Source organism: Netta rufina (assembly GCF_964035555.1).
Source record: "Netta rufina genome assembly, chromosome: 2".
Classification (NCBI taxonomy): Eukaryota; Metazoa; Chordata; class Aves; order Anseriformes; family Anatidae; genus Netta; species Netta rufina.
The window spans coordinates 89383228-89398547 of NC_140124.1; the positions used below are offsets into that span (position 1 = coordinate 89383228).

Consider the following 15320-nt stretch of genomic DNA (forward strand, 5'->3'; position numbering starts at 1 on the left):
TCATGACTCATGTGTTGTCTCATTCTTTCCAACTCTGCCTTGACAACGTTGCACTAGATTCTGGCACCATTATTGACAAATTGAGAATAATTTAGAGGGGAGCATCACCAGTTGTGAAAGAGCTTGTTTTTAGGAGAGGTGTTAAAATTCTTTAAAAGCTACTACTAGCAAAAGGAAAGCTTTACAAAATTAATATTTTTTCTCAGTAGGACTATTGTTCCTATTCCATATGTAGAACAACATGACCTAAAAAGAGAGGGCTACGCTTCAGCTGTAGGGAGAGGTGGAAGTAGTCAGAGGATACAAGTAATTCCTATGTTTTCCTGCTGAAAAAAATCCTAGTTAATTTTGTTTGTTTGTTTGTTCATTTGTTTTACTTAGGGGTTATTCCCATAGTTATTTTTATTGCAAATAATACTCTGAAAATATCTTTAAAGTATAATCAGTTCAGTGACTCAAAAGAACATGGAGATGGTCTGAAACAATAAGATGTGTTCCATGTTAATGCTGACTTCTGAAGGGTAGCTGCAAAGAGGTGTTTGATAGCAATATAGATGGCAGGTAATTCATTTTATGACACAATACAAAGAGAAAAAAACAGTGTATTCTTCAGAAATGGGATGGTTCTGAAAATTTTTCTGGTACTCATAGGTTACAGTGGGGAAGAACCTAACATTCTCAGCCATTGTATCCAGCAGATTCATCTAAATATTAAAATATATTGTACGGAACTATTTTGCTGTGTTATCATGGCAGGCTGGGTGTTCATTGAGTTCTGCTCTTCTCTGAATTAAATTTTCTTGCTGAGGAATTTTTAATCTGTGGATGTGACAGGCCTACCTGAGGTTACAGTGCCCAGGCATCCTGCAAAGTTGACTTGGCAGAAATTAAGTATACAAGTTACTTGAGGGGCTGAGAAAGGGACAGATGAATTAAAAGGAGGTTTGTGTCTAGAACTCAGGGTGAAAAACAAAGAAGTGAAAGGATTTCACCTGTCAGATGATCTTGAATGTACTTTAAAAGATTGTCCTACTTGGTAATGCCAAAGGCCCAGACAGTCTGTTCTTCTGTTTCTAGCTGTGGCAACTACCATACAATTAGGAAAGGTGTATTAGAAGCACGTTAAGGACTCTGCTCCTCGCCTTGATACAACATCCCAGATACCAGCAATCATTGTTTAAGGGCGTTCCAGATGGAGCTAGTGAATAATTGTTTAACAGCCACTAATGGGCTTGCTTCTTAAGAAAGAGACCAATTCCTTTTGTCTAATTCCAGGTATCAAGTTTCAAAATGTGCTTCAAGTTATTATTATTATTTTATTTTTTTTATTACTTCTAATGACTATCCAAACTGTGTAATGGGTGTGCACATATATGTGTGGTAACGTGTACTTAACTACTTTTCAGCATTTTTTCAGAGGACAAAATCTAATAACTTTGGCTGAAAACAGCCTTTGTTGTTTCTGATAAGGTTTCTTCTGCTGCTCTTGGTTTTTCCTACTGTACTTCTGCTACTTACTTTATTCTTTTGGTTTCCTCTGCAACTTAACTGCAATTCTCTTTTTAGCCGTGATTATTTAGACAAAAGAGAAGAACTAAGACAAGCAAGAGAAGAGAGGTCTGTATATGCTGCATCCATCCTTCCCTTTGGTTGTTTCCACTTCCTGTACTGTGTAGCTGTTGTGTACTTACACTAACTATGCATGCACAGAACACTTTCATTCAAAAAGAACTCTATAAGAAAGCTGTTGTGTTATTAAAGAGGAAAATCAAGTCCAGCTGTAAGCACAGCAATAAATAAGGAGCAGTGGGACGGGAATGCATAAGAAAGATTGATGATCTATCTTTTATCTATTTGTGTGGGAAATAAGTTTACTTGATTTGCCTCAGAAATTTGCCCAAATTTAGTGTAGTTATAAATTGAACAAGCCTGTCTTTCTCACCCAGTGGGTCCCAAGCTTTCTGGAGGGTCAGAAAAGGCAACTGAGGATAAAGGAAAGAAAGTGGGATAACAAGCATTGGAAAACAGCCACTACAGGCTGATGGAAATGGGTCTGACCCACTCCCAGTGTTTTTAATCTTTCAGGGCCAAGTTTTCTTTGCCAGTCTTTCTAAACATCTGTTAGTAAATTATAAAGCTTAGCAGCATTTGTCATTAAGACATTGTTTTAGTTTTATTTAGATAGCATATTTAAAGGGACTGAGCTTTTTTCTTTTTTCTTTTTCTTTTTTTTTTAACATTCAATTAAATAGTTTAGAAACTCTGGGCTAGTCTGGGAGCTATGTGCTTATGAAAACACATTTTTCAAGGAATACTTGAATAAAGACCTTTGCCTTTCGGTAGCTTCATCTCTGCTTCCACTAGTAATTACACCCTGGAGGGATCTCTTGTTTTTACCTGGAAAATATGCACATTACTGAACAAATAGTAGATGAAAAATCATCCAGATTGCTTCAATACTGCTTTAATGGCCCTCTAGAGGTTGCTATATAGAGATACTTTCCTGAATTATATTATCAGACTGTGAGAGCAGTCTTCTCAGCAATTGTTGTGATGCTTTTTTTTTTTTTTTTTTTCATAAGCTCATCATACACCAGTAGGCATTTTTTTTTCTGCAGATGGAAGTCTCATCTGCCAGCATATCTGTTGTGGCTAAAGTAACTGTATTAAAATATGATTTTGACATCTCTAAGAGTAACAAACGTTTGATGATCATTCTTTGTCATTCTAGACACAATTACAAATTACTTTAAGGCATTTTCTAAAATGAAATGCATCTGAGCACATAAGCATCATACACAGATCTCAGCTGATTACCACTTTTTGCAGCAAGCATGCTCATCAGCAAGACTTGAAACAAATTAAGTGAGCTCTCCAGCACTTTCAGGTTGTAATGGAACACACCAAGTCAACTGGAGAAGTTTTTTGGAAATGCTTACCAGCAGACCATCATTGCTGTGCAGTCTGAGACAATTTTATTCATCAATAATAGTGTCCCTCTGTCATTAGGGGTTTTTTGAACTGAAACGTTTCAGTTCTTCCCCATAAAGAAAAAAGACACATTTGCTTTGACAGAATATAAATATTGGAGAAAATTCCTGCAAGTGAGGCCAGACATCAGTAGTCTATTACATTGTCTTCCTGTAACTTTTTTTTAAAATTACCATTTTTGCACCAATGAAGTTTCGTTTCATATGGCAAGTTGAATTTTGACTTGTTTTAAGAGAATGCAAGGACAATAAGAACATGCTATATCCAAAGTGTTCAAATCTTATTTAAAATCTATCAGTTAGGAAAAATAAAAGGAAAGATTATTGAGCATGTACAGAAGGACTGTTTTGTCTAAATTTTCTTAAATCTGTGATGCATCCTGTGTACTGTCACATCACCCTTGAGCTCTGGAGTACAGGCACCCATGTTTCCAATGCTTCTGGGTGGCCTCTGTATCAGGGAGAAAAAAGGGTGCAGTCTGAAGGGCTCAGCACCATTCATTTTATGTGCTCTTTCTGTTCGATGATTTGAGGTTTTTCACTTTGCTTGGTTGGGTATTTTCCAGTGGTAGTTTAAAAATAACCCAGCAAAGGTGAGCTTCCAAACCCTCTCTAGTGTGATTTACAGCTTCGATGGGATGGGTCTGCTTTCCACCCAGCGACTCTGTTGGCCCAGAAACATTTTAAGTTGTCCTCAGGGCATTGCCCTGAGACCTAGAGAACTCACAATATTTTTGTCTACTTGAAGATGAAGAAGTGGAATGTAATCTTCACGAGACATACCAAATGGATAGCCCACAAATTTTTGGCTCTTCGCCTATAGAAATGAGTCAGCACAGGCGAGAGGATGGCTGCTGTTTTCCATGATTTGCAGGAGTATGGCAGTATACACAGGGGCAAGGCATCGATCCTATACTGGAGGGACAAAATGCAGTGGAGGGATGGTACCTCGTCCTTTCATGAGACCTTCATGAGACCTTGTGTATTTGATGCTGGTATTTATTCAGCGCTGAGACACTGGGTTGAAACAAGAAATCCCATAAATATATGTTGTTTATCAAGTGTGGAGCATTAATAACTGATTGTAGAATGATTTTATTTCCTGGTTAAATTGCCACATCTGCTTATTAGCTTGCCCATTTGATAACTGGTTATGCTCCTGTGCTGCCATGGGAGCTGCCATTCTGGTTTCCTTTTTTTCTTCCAGTATAATGAGCAGATATATTTTGAGAAGGCACATTTTCGTGGTAGTCCTCTGCTCTGCTGGTTAACTGTGAAGTACACAGCAACAGAAGCTAAAATGGTAAAACAGCCAAAAAAAGAGCTGGGGACAATAAAACATTGTGGTTCCCCTGTTACCAAAGGATCTATCCAGATCTTGGTTGGCAAACTGCAAAAACCCCTGTTGCAGCCAGCTGGGCTGTACCTGTGTTAGCAAAGAGATCAATTCGAGTGGCTCTTTGTGAGACTGGAGTCCCGTCTGCTCTAATTGCGAGGAGCTGGAAGACGCAGTGTGGAAGTGACCAAAGTGAAAAGAAAGACTGGTTTCATTAGCTGTAACAAAACATTATGCTAATGCCGGCAGAAGGCTTTCTCCTCTATTGAGAAGGCAAAAATCATTCTTTAGAATTGGCTTCATGTTAGAACTGTAAACAGTTCCTATTTTATAACCATACAAGTATGTGGCTTGTTATATTTTCATCCAGAGTCCGTAGGGGTTCTTTCTCTTGCAGAATTTGTTCAAAGCGTGTGCATACCTCTGGAGGAATAAAAGAAAATGAGTTTGTTCTTCATTATTGCTGTTTGCAATAAAGCAAATTGCCTCTGAAAACACAAGAAGTGCTCTTCAAAGCCACGTTTCTTTTTGTGCTCTGTATGGATGTTTGCAAACGTGCATGTGTGTGTGGTTACCATATGTACTAAGCATGTTTGTTGCCCCATGTGGCTGACTCCTGTACCCTTCCTGCTTTTAATGCGCACTTGTACACTAATTCAGGCTGTCAGGGAGGCAGGCTGGGGGAGGAGAGGTGTTCCCTGTTATGAAGTGTTTACAACAGTGGGTTAGAGGAGGATGACCACAGCGTTTCAGGGACATAAGCAGTAGTCTTGATTAACCTGTTTAACAGTTCACTTGTGGGCAAGGCAAACAGTCTAAAGCCCTATCCAGCTGTATTCATGGCTTTATTCGTTAGCAAATAATGGTGGATAAAATTAGCAGACATCTGGAAGAGGCACGTATTTCAAAGTTATTTTGGTCGAAATGTATAAAGCACACTATGAAGAATATGATTGGTAGCTGGTCTTAATAAACAGTTAGTGAGTTCTGCCTGCCTAAAATGCAAAACAGATGTATCTTTGTTCTTTTAAAGTGACTTTGATGAATAAACTACATGTGACGTCAGGTCCAAGCTATTGGATGTCTGAGTCCGGCAGAGAAATTTTTTAGAATAGAAAAAAAGAAAACTTTCCATTGTAGGCTCCGGAGAGAACAAAGTGAATTCCAGTGCATTGCTCTCAGAGCAAATAGAAGCAGGTTCAGAGACTTGAGATAGTCAATCCAAACATTTATTAGTGGTATTATTTTCAGGGAGATCTGTTTTTGTCTGCTGCACTGAACCATTTTCCTCTCCTTGCAGCAAGTCTCAGACTTTGGCTATTTGCATCAGTATTAAGGGGCTCTGGCTTTGGAGGTCGTTTTTTTTTTTTTTTTTTTTTCCCCTCCCATTTTAGTTTTGGGAGAGGGAGGGCTGGGAGGAGGAGGAGGTGAAGGAGGAGGGTGAAAAGGAGGACAGACAAATGCTTCCAAAAGGAGAAGGACTATGCAGACACAATACTATATCTGAGGACTCTTTAATTCTGCTGCTTTTTGCTTTTGTTTTGTCATGAGCAATTTAACATTTTTCAGGGCAATAGTTTTTGCTTTGGTGTGCATTTTTTGGCAGACTGACCAAGCATTCGGTTCAGTGCTGTACACCTTGTGTCAGGAAGTCAGCTCACTCTCTGCAGGTGTTTCATCCATAAACAAGCATCAGCCACAGACTTCTTTTTCTTTACGGAAACCCTTTGGAATTTAACTTTCAGATACAAATACCTGGAGAGGTTGGCAGCTGAGGAGTATGAGAAGGAGCTGAAGAGTCGGAGTGTAAGCCGAGGCAGAAGTGAGCTGTCCTTGAACCTGCGGTCTCCTTCAGCCCCATCCTCGCCTGTGCCCAAGTGTGTCAGCCCAGCATCCATAGAGTCCCAGGAAGAGCTGAAGACCCCTTCTACCCCCTGTGGAACCCCTCAGCACTCAGAAGGTAAGTGAAAAGCAAGGCAGGGGAAAAGAGGGATGGTTTTAAGATTATTCTCTCCAGCTAGCAGTGATTTTTCATGCATGAGTGCAAGGATATAACCTCTGAGGAGCCAAAGTAAAGGGTCTTGTTATAGTGTTCCACGCCATCTTCCTAGATTTCCTTTTTTTTTTTTTTTTCCACATAGATTTGGATATCTTCTACTCTATTCAAGCAAAGAATACACTGCTAATCGTCACTATGATTTATATTAGCATTGTCTGTTGCTATTAGGATGAAATAATTGGAAAATACAGCATACAGAGGGTCTTAATTTTAGCATCATGTTCCTTGTATATTAGAAGTTACTGAATATTAAACCAACAGTGTTCCTGCCAACAGATTTTGCTTATGTGGATTCTCTGAAAGAAATGCAACAGATGAATGCCAAGATTATAATAACCTTCCAACAGAGCACAGGCTGAATGGGACAAACAGAAAAGCTTTTGAATTAAAGGCAGGGAGGTTGTGTTGGTTATTTTTAACAACAACAAAAGCTCTTAAAATTGTAACAGAAGTAGTAAAGGACTTAAAAGAGACCACAGACAATTAGTGAAAAGGAAAGTATAATTAGTGTTTGCACGGTTGGTTTGCTGTCATATAATTTATTGGTGTACAGAGCAATATTTTTTGTATGTGCACGTCATTCTGCCACTTGCATCATGTACCCCTCCTTCAGTCCTCAAAAAAAACATCCACCATACAGATTTATATTTATGCCACATGATGTTGCATTAACATTGGGAGCTAGGGTGCATGTTGGGGGTGAATTATTGCCATCATTCATTTTTATTTTATTTGATTTCCTGCTACATGCTATTGGTGATTAATGCATTTGTAACTTGCACTGCTTGGTTTTATTGAGTGTTATGGCTGGTAGCATGCTATAAAGCAAGGTGATTTAAGAAAAAAGTTACAAATAGTGAATGTTGCATATGTTTATTCTCACTGTACTAAATAGGTGAAGTTTATTTAATTTAGGTTTATATGTTTTCGCAATTATATTCCCAGTTTTCTTGTCTGGCACCCTAAAAGTCTCAGTGGGATCATCTGAACTTAAAAGTCATGGATATTTTCCTGTGACTCTGATAGTTAGAAACATCCAGATACCCATTTCTTTGAGTTCAATATTGCTTTTAGAGCAAACAAGCTGGATTTTTCCACCATTAGGATTTCAGAGCTGGGTAGGGAGCAAGTATCTCTTTTATGATGATTATTTTAACATATTTCTCCTGGAAACATTCAAAAAAAAAAAAAATGTGGCAAGAAATGGAGCAGCACAGCCCATTTGGAGAATACATTTAGAGCAGGTGTACAACTTCAGGCAGCCAGGATATGGCAAAGCTATCAACACGTGGGTAGGCAGGACATCTCTAAAAGTCCTGACAATATCAGTAGGTGTCAGAGGGCAACACCTGGAAGCCCAACGAGCGACCTGCAGGGAGACAACATATGGATGGTGTAGGGTAAGTGTCCAGGCAAGGACAACTGCAAGCAGACAGCATACTTCAGTGGGAGCCATGCATGAGGAAGGACTGCTCTTTCAGGCCTAACAAAAGCATTGGGAAGGTCATTTGACATAATGAGCATGTGAGCAGGACAAGCTCTCTCTGGAGGTGGCCAGATGATTGGATCAACCAGCAGCTGGCAGGCTTCTTTGCAGATTTTGTGCCGTGGCCTCTAGACTGTTATCTGGATTCCTTATGCTCCATAATGAATTTAAATCTCAACTTTTTCTGTCCTTAGGAAATGTTATGAGTTACACTTAGTGAAGAATAAACTGAGGCATTAACTTCTTAAGCCAGTTGTAGGAAAGCTGAAATAGAGTCATGGGCAGAACCCAGTTTACTTGCACTCCAAATAGTTGCTTTGAACATGGAAGTCATCAGTCTTCCAAGCAAGCATAAAACTGCAGAAGGAAAATAATTCCCCACTTCTGTTCATAGGACCTTCCAAAGACCCTGCAAGAATGGTGTTAACAGAGGTGTGATACTTGCCTGCAGAATTCAGACCTGAAGTCAAACAGGAAGTGTGTTCCTCTACTAGCAAAACAATAACTGGTTTTAGGAGTTAAATTTATTTTACATTACTTGTGTTAAGGTATCCATTGGCCTTCTAGTATCTACCGGGCTTAAGAAGGAAATGGATTTTGTCTGTGGAACTTCATCCCATGCTGTGAAATGTCTCAGTATCTTTACCCAAGATAAAAATCCGGATTTACTGATCTGAAGTGTTTTCTCATATAAAACAATTGGTTCCACTAAAGTAATCAAGTCTTGTATAGCTTACTCTTGTAAAACTTGTGGTACAGCATTCAGAGGAAATGAAGGCAGTCCTGTAACTGTAAAATGGAACTTTTTTTTTTTTTTCTTTTGTAATTTCATTGGAGGATATCTTATGAAGTGCACATGTGCAGTAAAGGAGAGCAACAATAACCAAGACATCTCTGAAGTCAGTCCAAAAAATCATCAGAGATGAGCCCTTCCCTGAGAGGTGTAGCTTTATGCAGTACTTGAGGAACTAAACAAGTCAACCCAAGAGTGCCTTCTGGACAGTGGGAAACCTTCTGAACCTATTAGTAGCTGAGCAAGGTTCAAATCCTGCGTGAAGTATGACTAGTGAAAATGTTTCTGGAGATGAAGAAGCACCAGAGCGTAAGGGTGCAGTGAGGCCTTTGCAGCCACAGATGGAGACCCAGAATAACCACTGTAGCAGGACAGAGGAGGAGCTCAGGCAAATGAGGAAAGTGTCAGAACCCTCCTAGCAATAACTTTATGCTAAATTTTACCATTACAAAGGATGGGGGAAAAAGGTTAGGGGTTGAGTGCAGAGAAAGAAAGAGAGAAAAAGATGGGCCCAGCAAGAGGAATCCTGTGCTGGAGGAGCTGAAGGGAGATACAACCAAGACTTTAAACTTCGTGTTGAATTGCCCAAACAATTTAATCAGGAGGGCTTATATGGGAACAGCCTTCCTCAAACTTATTGTATGCTTCCTCAGGAGACAGATGCCATTTCCCAACTCCAAGGAGTGAGTAGATAAAAGAGGTAGAGATGTGGTTGCCTAATTTATTACACTAATAGGAGATATGGTATAGGCCTGGAGGGGTATTTGTTCTCACTGAGGGCTTATAGGCCTGAGGGTTTGAGGTCTTAGCAGCAGGTAGTAAGGATATGACAGCTTGTGTCTGCTTCAGAGTTCTCTGAGTATCAAAAGAAAAGTAATTTCCCTCCATGGCTCTGTGTAGCATCTGGAGTTCATGGCCATGTTTTTCAGAAGGGAGCAGCTTGCTGTCCTGTCTACCCTCTCACTCAGAAGGTCATGTTGCTATGTTGTGTTTGTTTGTGTTTTTTTTTTGTGGCCAAGTCTTAAAAATGTCAGAAAATGCAGATTCCAACAGCTCTCAAACAAACAAAAAAATCTTTACACATTCATTGAGGGGCCTTGCTACCATCTTTTTCAGTTATACAACTTCTTTGGGAGATTTCATTCTTCTGAGAAGTCTTCACGTTTCTTTTTTCCAATAGCGTCTTTTTAGAGATTAACTTCTGGCAGAAGAAAATAAATGGATATGTGATTCAAAAATTAGTCTTTAAGGCCACATGCTTGTTTTCCTGAGTCTTCTCACTCTTCACCAGCAGTCAAAACACAAGGAAGACAGCGTGGTCTGTGCCTGAATTTTGTTGCTGCCTATAAGGTTGCCACTTACAGTATTGTTTTGTCCAGTGTGGAAAAGGGAGCCAGTAGGCACTGGACTGAAAGTTCCAGACCACTTCACTCATGAAGAATTTTGTTTTTTAACATCTTTAGAAGTTCTCACCATAGAATCATAGAATATCCCGAGTTGGAAGGGACCCATAAGGATCATCAAGTCCAGCTCCTGGCTCCACAGAGGTCTACCCAAAAATTCAGACCATATGACTAAGAGCACAGTCCAAATGCTTCTTAAACTCCGACAGGCTTGGTGCAGTGACTACATATCATCAGTATCAGTCCAATGGATTACATGGTGAAACCGCAAGTGATGGACAAAGGGCTAGCCATCTGGCTTCATTTGCCTACTGGTGTTTGTTGACAAATTTGATTTCTGAACTGTTTTTTGAGGGAAGCACTGGATATAGCTCACTATTTATAGTTATTTAGGATATAGGTGGATTGTTTGACACTGTCCCAGAAATGAAAGAGAGAGACTTTCAAGATGAGTGTCAATGCATCCCTGTTTTGTTCTAGAAGTGTTAAAATTTTGATACTCCTTGAATTCAGAAGGGTAACTTGTATCAGTATATTGCTATCTACTTCTTGGCATATATTAGGATCTGCTAAGACACTGTGTCTTTCAGGTATGTGTGGAATATTTCTGGTGTTCAGAGAGTTCAGAATTCTTTTGAATACTGCTTTTGTAGGTTTACATTCTTATTTTCTCAAGCATTTCTGATGTCTCCCCTGACTCTATTCAATTGAATCTTACAGTGTAGCTTCATGATGATGAAGGTGCCAAAAGCATTAGCAGTCCTGGCCACATTTTAGTCAGCTTCTTTCTCTGCTTCAGCTGTTGAAGTTGACCTTTCTGGTCATTGCATAACAGCTTTTTTTTTTCCCTTTTTTTTTTTTTTTTTTTTTTTTTCTTGTAGGAAGGTCTACTATTCACACACACACTAAAAAAAAAAAAAAAAAAGAAAAGAAAAAAGTGACAAGTGACTAGTCTAAGGTAAACTGAAGACATTTGTATCTGTGCAGCGGTCATAGGCCATTGCACTATGGCAAGCTCAGAGTCTCATGTTCATGCGACAGTACCATTCTAGTTCCAGGATCTCCTGAAGGATACCTAAGTTTGCACCCCATTTATATTCAAACCTTAGTTTGATTTTAAAATTGGATTAGGTATACATGGATTATTTGTGAAACATACTATGTGTACATTTCTTTTATATATATGTATTACATATGCATATCTAGTTATTTAACTACACATTTAAAATCAATTGTGAAAGTGCAGAAGCCTAACTCCAACGAAATCAATGACAAAATTCATTTGCATTTTTGTACACTTGAATTTGAGGAAGTGAAGAGGAATAGTGTGGCACTGAAGATGCATTCCTGAAAGCTAGTCTAAAAACGTGTGTGGTATTGTATAGATAAAACACAGACCTTGTTGATAATCACCATTCTTTGAGTGGGTGTCTCAGAAAAAAGAACAGCCACACAATGTGAAGCAGTCTTAAGAAAATATTGTGACTTTATTTTGACTTCTACTTTCCTGGGATAAATCTATTTACCTGCTCCCTAGAGGACTGACATATTTGGGTTGCATTCCAGTGTGATGCTTTTTTTCCTGCAAAGATTCACTTAGTTCTTGAAGGAAGTCTCATTGTACATCATGTGATCCAAAGATCATGACAAGTCCAGAAGTCTATTTTGCAACACTGTAATGGAAAGCAGTTAAGAGAGGGAAAAAACAAGTATGACTTGGTTATTGTAGTTCAGCCACCTGACACAAGATTTCGTGCAAAGGTAATCTGGGGAGTATGCAGAGCTAATACGCATGCCTATTTTTGTCACTTTTGCATGGCTATTTCAATTTGCAGAAAACTGAGCTGCTTGATGTGAATATGTGTGGATGCTCTTCAGTTTCTTTGCAGCATGCAGAGACCATTTGCATGTGAAAGTCTGATGTTTTAGCTTAAAAAAATTAAAAAATAAAAAAAATGAATGAATTTCACTGTCTATGATAAAGCAGAGAAGAAGAAACCAAGCATACCATCAACAGTGTTTGCCATGTTGCCAACTGATAAAAAAAAAGCTCAACATATGACATATGCCAACCCGTTGGAAACTGAATTTGTGCTATATGCCAAGCAGTTGGAAAGTTTGTTCAGTTTTGATGTGGCTATTCTGAAGTAAATGTGCATGAAAAAACATATGTTTTTCATCAGCCAGATGTGTGACAGTGCCATTTCCAGACTGTGCCATTTCACTGTGTTAATAAAACTAATATTTGTATTTTTTTCTGTTGAAGTGTTCCTCATCAGGTGAAAAAAGAATTCCTGCAGAAACCAAAGAAAATACAACCAAAAGCCACAATCTCCCTCCTTTTTGCTTTTTAAAAGATCTCTTCCTTCCTGGCTCTATCTGGGCACTGAGTTTCCAATGTCATACTCAGGTGGGATGCCCATTTTCTGCTGGTTCAAATCCTTATGCGAGTCCAACACTCCAGCTGTGGGAGTACGTATAAAAACAGTGGATTGGCTCCAGACAGTAAGCGAGGGGGATTGCCAGGCCACGCTCATGTGCAATGCTGTCGTCACACAACATTCATCAATCTGTTGCTCATAATGTTAAGCATGCCATGGACTTGCTTTTTATTTTCTTTCCATAAGGCACTTGTACGATTTTCAGATCGCTCTCGTTTAGACGGGTGAGCCTGACACGACTCCTCTGTTAAGTGCATCTCTTTCTCCCATTGTTCTCTCCACCAGTGAGTGCCAGTGAACCCGAACCAGAGACAGAGACAGAACCAGAAGCAGAAGCAGAGCAGGAGGCTGAGGCAGAGCCCGAGCAGGGAACGGAGACACCCAAGGAAATAGAGGCTGCAGAGGTGGGACCAGAGAGTGAGGTGGAGCAAGGACCAGAAAGAGAGCCAGAAGAAAGTGCAATACTCAGTGAAAAAGAGAGGCAGAATGAGGAAGTGAATGAAAAAGACAACTGCTCTGCATCCAGCATATCCTCAGCAAGCAGCACTTTAGAGAGGGAAGAGAGAGAGGACAAGTTAACCAGTGACAATGAAACTGGTAAAGTGAAGTTTTTTCAATAATGAAGGCTTTCTGATGGAAAAAAAATGTTAAACTAACAGCTCTATTGTTTTGTTAATTAGCAAACAAACCCTTTTCTGCCTATCTAAGACTTCCTTCCTTCTCTGTGGCCAAATCCCCATCAATTCCCTGTTTGGAAATCTGCAGACTTTGATGGGGTTTCTGTGTTTTAAGGACAGCAGGCCTTGATGAAAGGAGGTTTCCTTCAACTCCAGACCATTTTCTTCCGTACGTTTAAAGTAGTAACCATTGAATCATTGTGTTGCAGTGACTTGCATCTCTAGCTCCCAGAGAATTGATTTGCCTTCTACATAAAACAATGACATGAGAGGCCCTGATGATGCACATTTTCATGAGATTCAAAACAAGTTTCTCCATGCCATTAGCTTTTAATTCAATAAGGCAAGTGAGGAATAGGGTGTTTGTTCCTTCCTTCCAAATAGGATGTTTGTTCCTGCCTTAGACTTCAGAAAACAGAGGTATATGTAGGAGCTGCTATGTATAGGCTTAGGCTGTGACCATCCTTAGCTCATGTGGAGCACATGAAGTATACATTCTCTGGGATGTTTATTCCACAGCCCTGTTGTGACCAATGATTAAACATGCCACCAGGCACCTGTAAAGGGTAGTCCGGCCTGGAAGACATCAACCAATTTTCTGCATGGAGAGGTAATTATGACCAGAGCTGGTCATGCAGTCGAGGCAGGGAGTAAGAAGGCAGAATTTGACCTTTGTTATTTTATTTTATTTTATTTTATTTTATTTTATTTTATTTTATTTTATTTTATTTGTTTGGTAGAGATGTAAAGAAATGTAATATAATTAAGACATTTTGTTTCCAAGCCTTTTTAGGGCTGAACAGTGGAATGCGTTGTCCTAAGTTCTCTAAATTCTAGATAAGAAAACAAAAATTGCTGCACAGTGTGAAACAGTCTTTCTCTTTCCTGAAAGAAGAGAGATGATTGAATCACAAGGATTACTCCACAGAGATGAGCTGTCATGTTGTATTGTTCTTGTTTAACTGTATCACTTTTTTTCTGAGAAGCATTAAGTTAATTTCATTCTAAATTTGAGAGTGATCTTCTTTTCAACCAGCACCCAGATTAACTTAAAATAAGGCATTTAGAATGCTGTGGTACCCTTAAAGAACATAGATGGGTACATATGTAGGAAAGGCAGGGTAGATATGGTAGATGAGTGATATTATTGCACGGTGGCACTAGATCATCCAAGTGCAAATAAAAGTTACAATTTTTCCTCCTAATATTGTCTGTTACATCCTGATGCTTTCTCTCTAAATAAGTGCTTATGTAATTTTTGTTAAACGCTATGAAATACACCCTAGTTATCAAAAAATCAGCATCCTAAAATTGACGTGTTACCAATAGGCCAAAGATTTAGTAGGTTGTGCCATGTAGGAGGCCTCTTGTAGTGAGTCATTTGCAGGAGAAGAGATTCAGAAAGCAAAGGAGAACACTTTTTGCCAGAAGTTGTCAGATTCCCAGCAAACATCTTGCCATTCATGAGGTGGCCCATTGGTTCTGCCCAGATGCCTTAACGAATAAAGCCTTTGGTCCTGGCTCCTTTGTCAGCCATGCTGCCAAACTTGACTTCCTACAATTCTTGTTTCTCAGATAGCATTTCACAGCTTTACCCCTGTGGAGAGGGGGACAGAAGAGGGCACCGAGGTAGCAAGAGTGGGCTTCTTCACAGCAATAACCTTTGATCATCTACGGGAAATGGAGGCAGACTTGGGGACCCCAAATTAGAAATTTTGTCTGGGGAGGAGTTTTGGAAATAGATGAAATCCTGGAGGATACAGCTAATGAAAATGGGGTGCGGATAGCTCGTGGGATTTGCAGAAGAGATCCTGGGGACAATCGTGAACATCTGTGAAGGAGAGGCTAGAAGGAGAAGGCAGTCCTTGGTTGGGACTAATTGGCTAAAATCTGTAGTGTGGAGACAGAGGTCATGTTATCTAGTGAAACTACCTTAGGGACAAACCTCAGCTAAAAGAAATCTTGATGAGAAAGCAATCCCATGGAGAATGACTGAGGAAAAATAAATCAGTAAGGGAGACAGACAAGCCTCCTACAGGAAAGTAGAAGGAAACAGTTTTGGAGGTTGCATCCACTGCTGACAAAAAGTCTTTATTTTATCTGGAGTTAAAACTCTGGATTCATTTTAAAAGTCA

The 15320-nt window shown here is 39.4% G+C and overlaps 1 protein-coding gene across 3 annotated transcripts in view; it reads left to right on the forward strand.

Annotated features, from left to right (window-relative positions):
• FHOD3 (formin homology 2 domain containing 3) overlaps window positions 1-15320 on the forward strand; it is a gene marked incomplete at its 5' end in the record, with an annotated part of 402496 nt that overhangs the window by 330604 nt on the left and 56572 nt on the right. For all 3 annotated transcript variants that reach the window (XM_084282072.1, XM_084282074.1, XM_084282073.1), the window contains 3 exons: window positions 1567-1617; window positions 6072-6286; window positions 12794-13105. In XM_084282072.1, the coding sequence (XP_084138198.1) occupies window positions 1567-1617; window positions 6072-6286; window positions 12794-13105 (578 nt within the window). The remainder of the gene's footprint in view (window positions 1-1566; window positions 1618-6071; window positions 6287-12793; window positions 13106-15320) is intronic.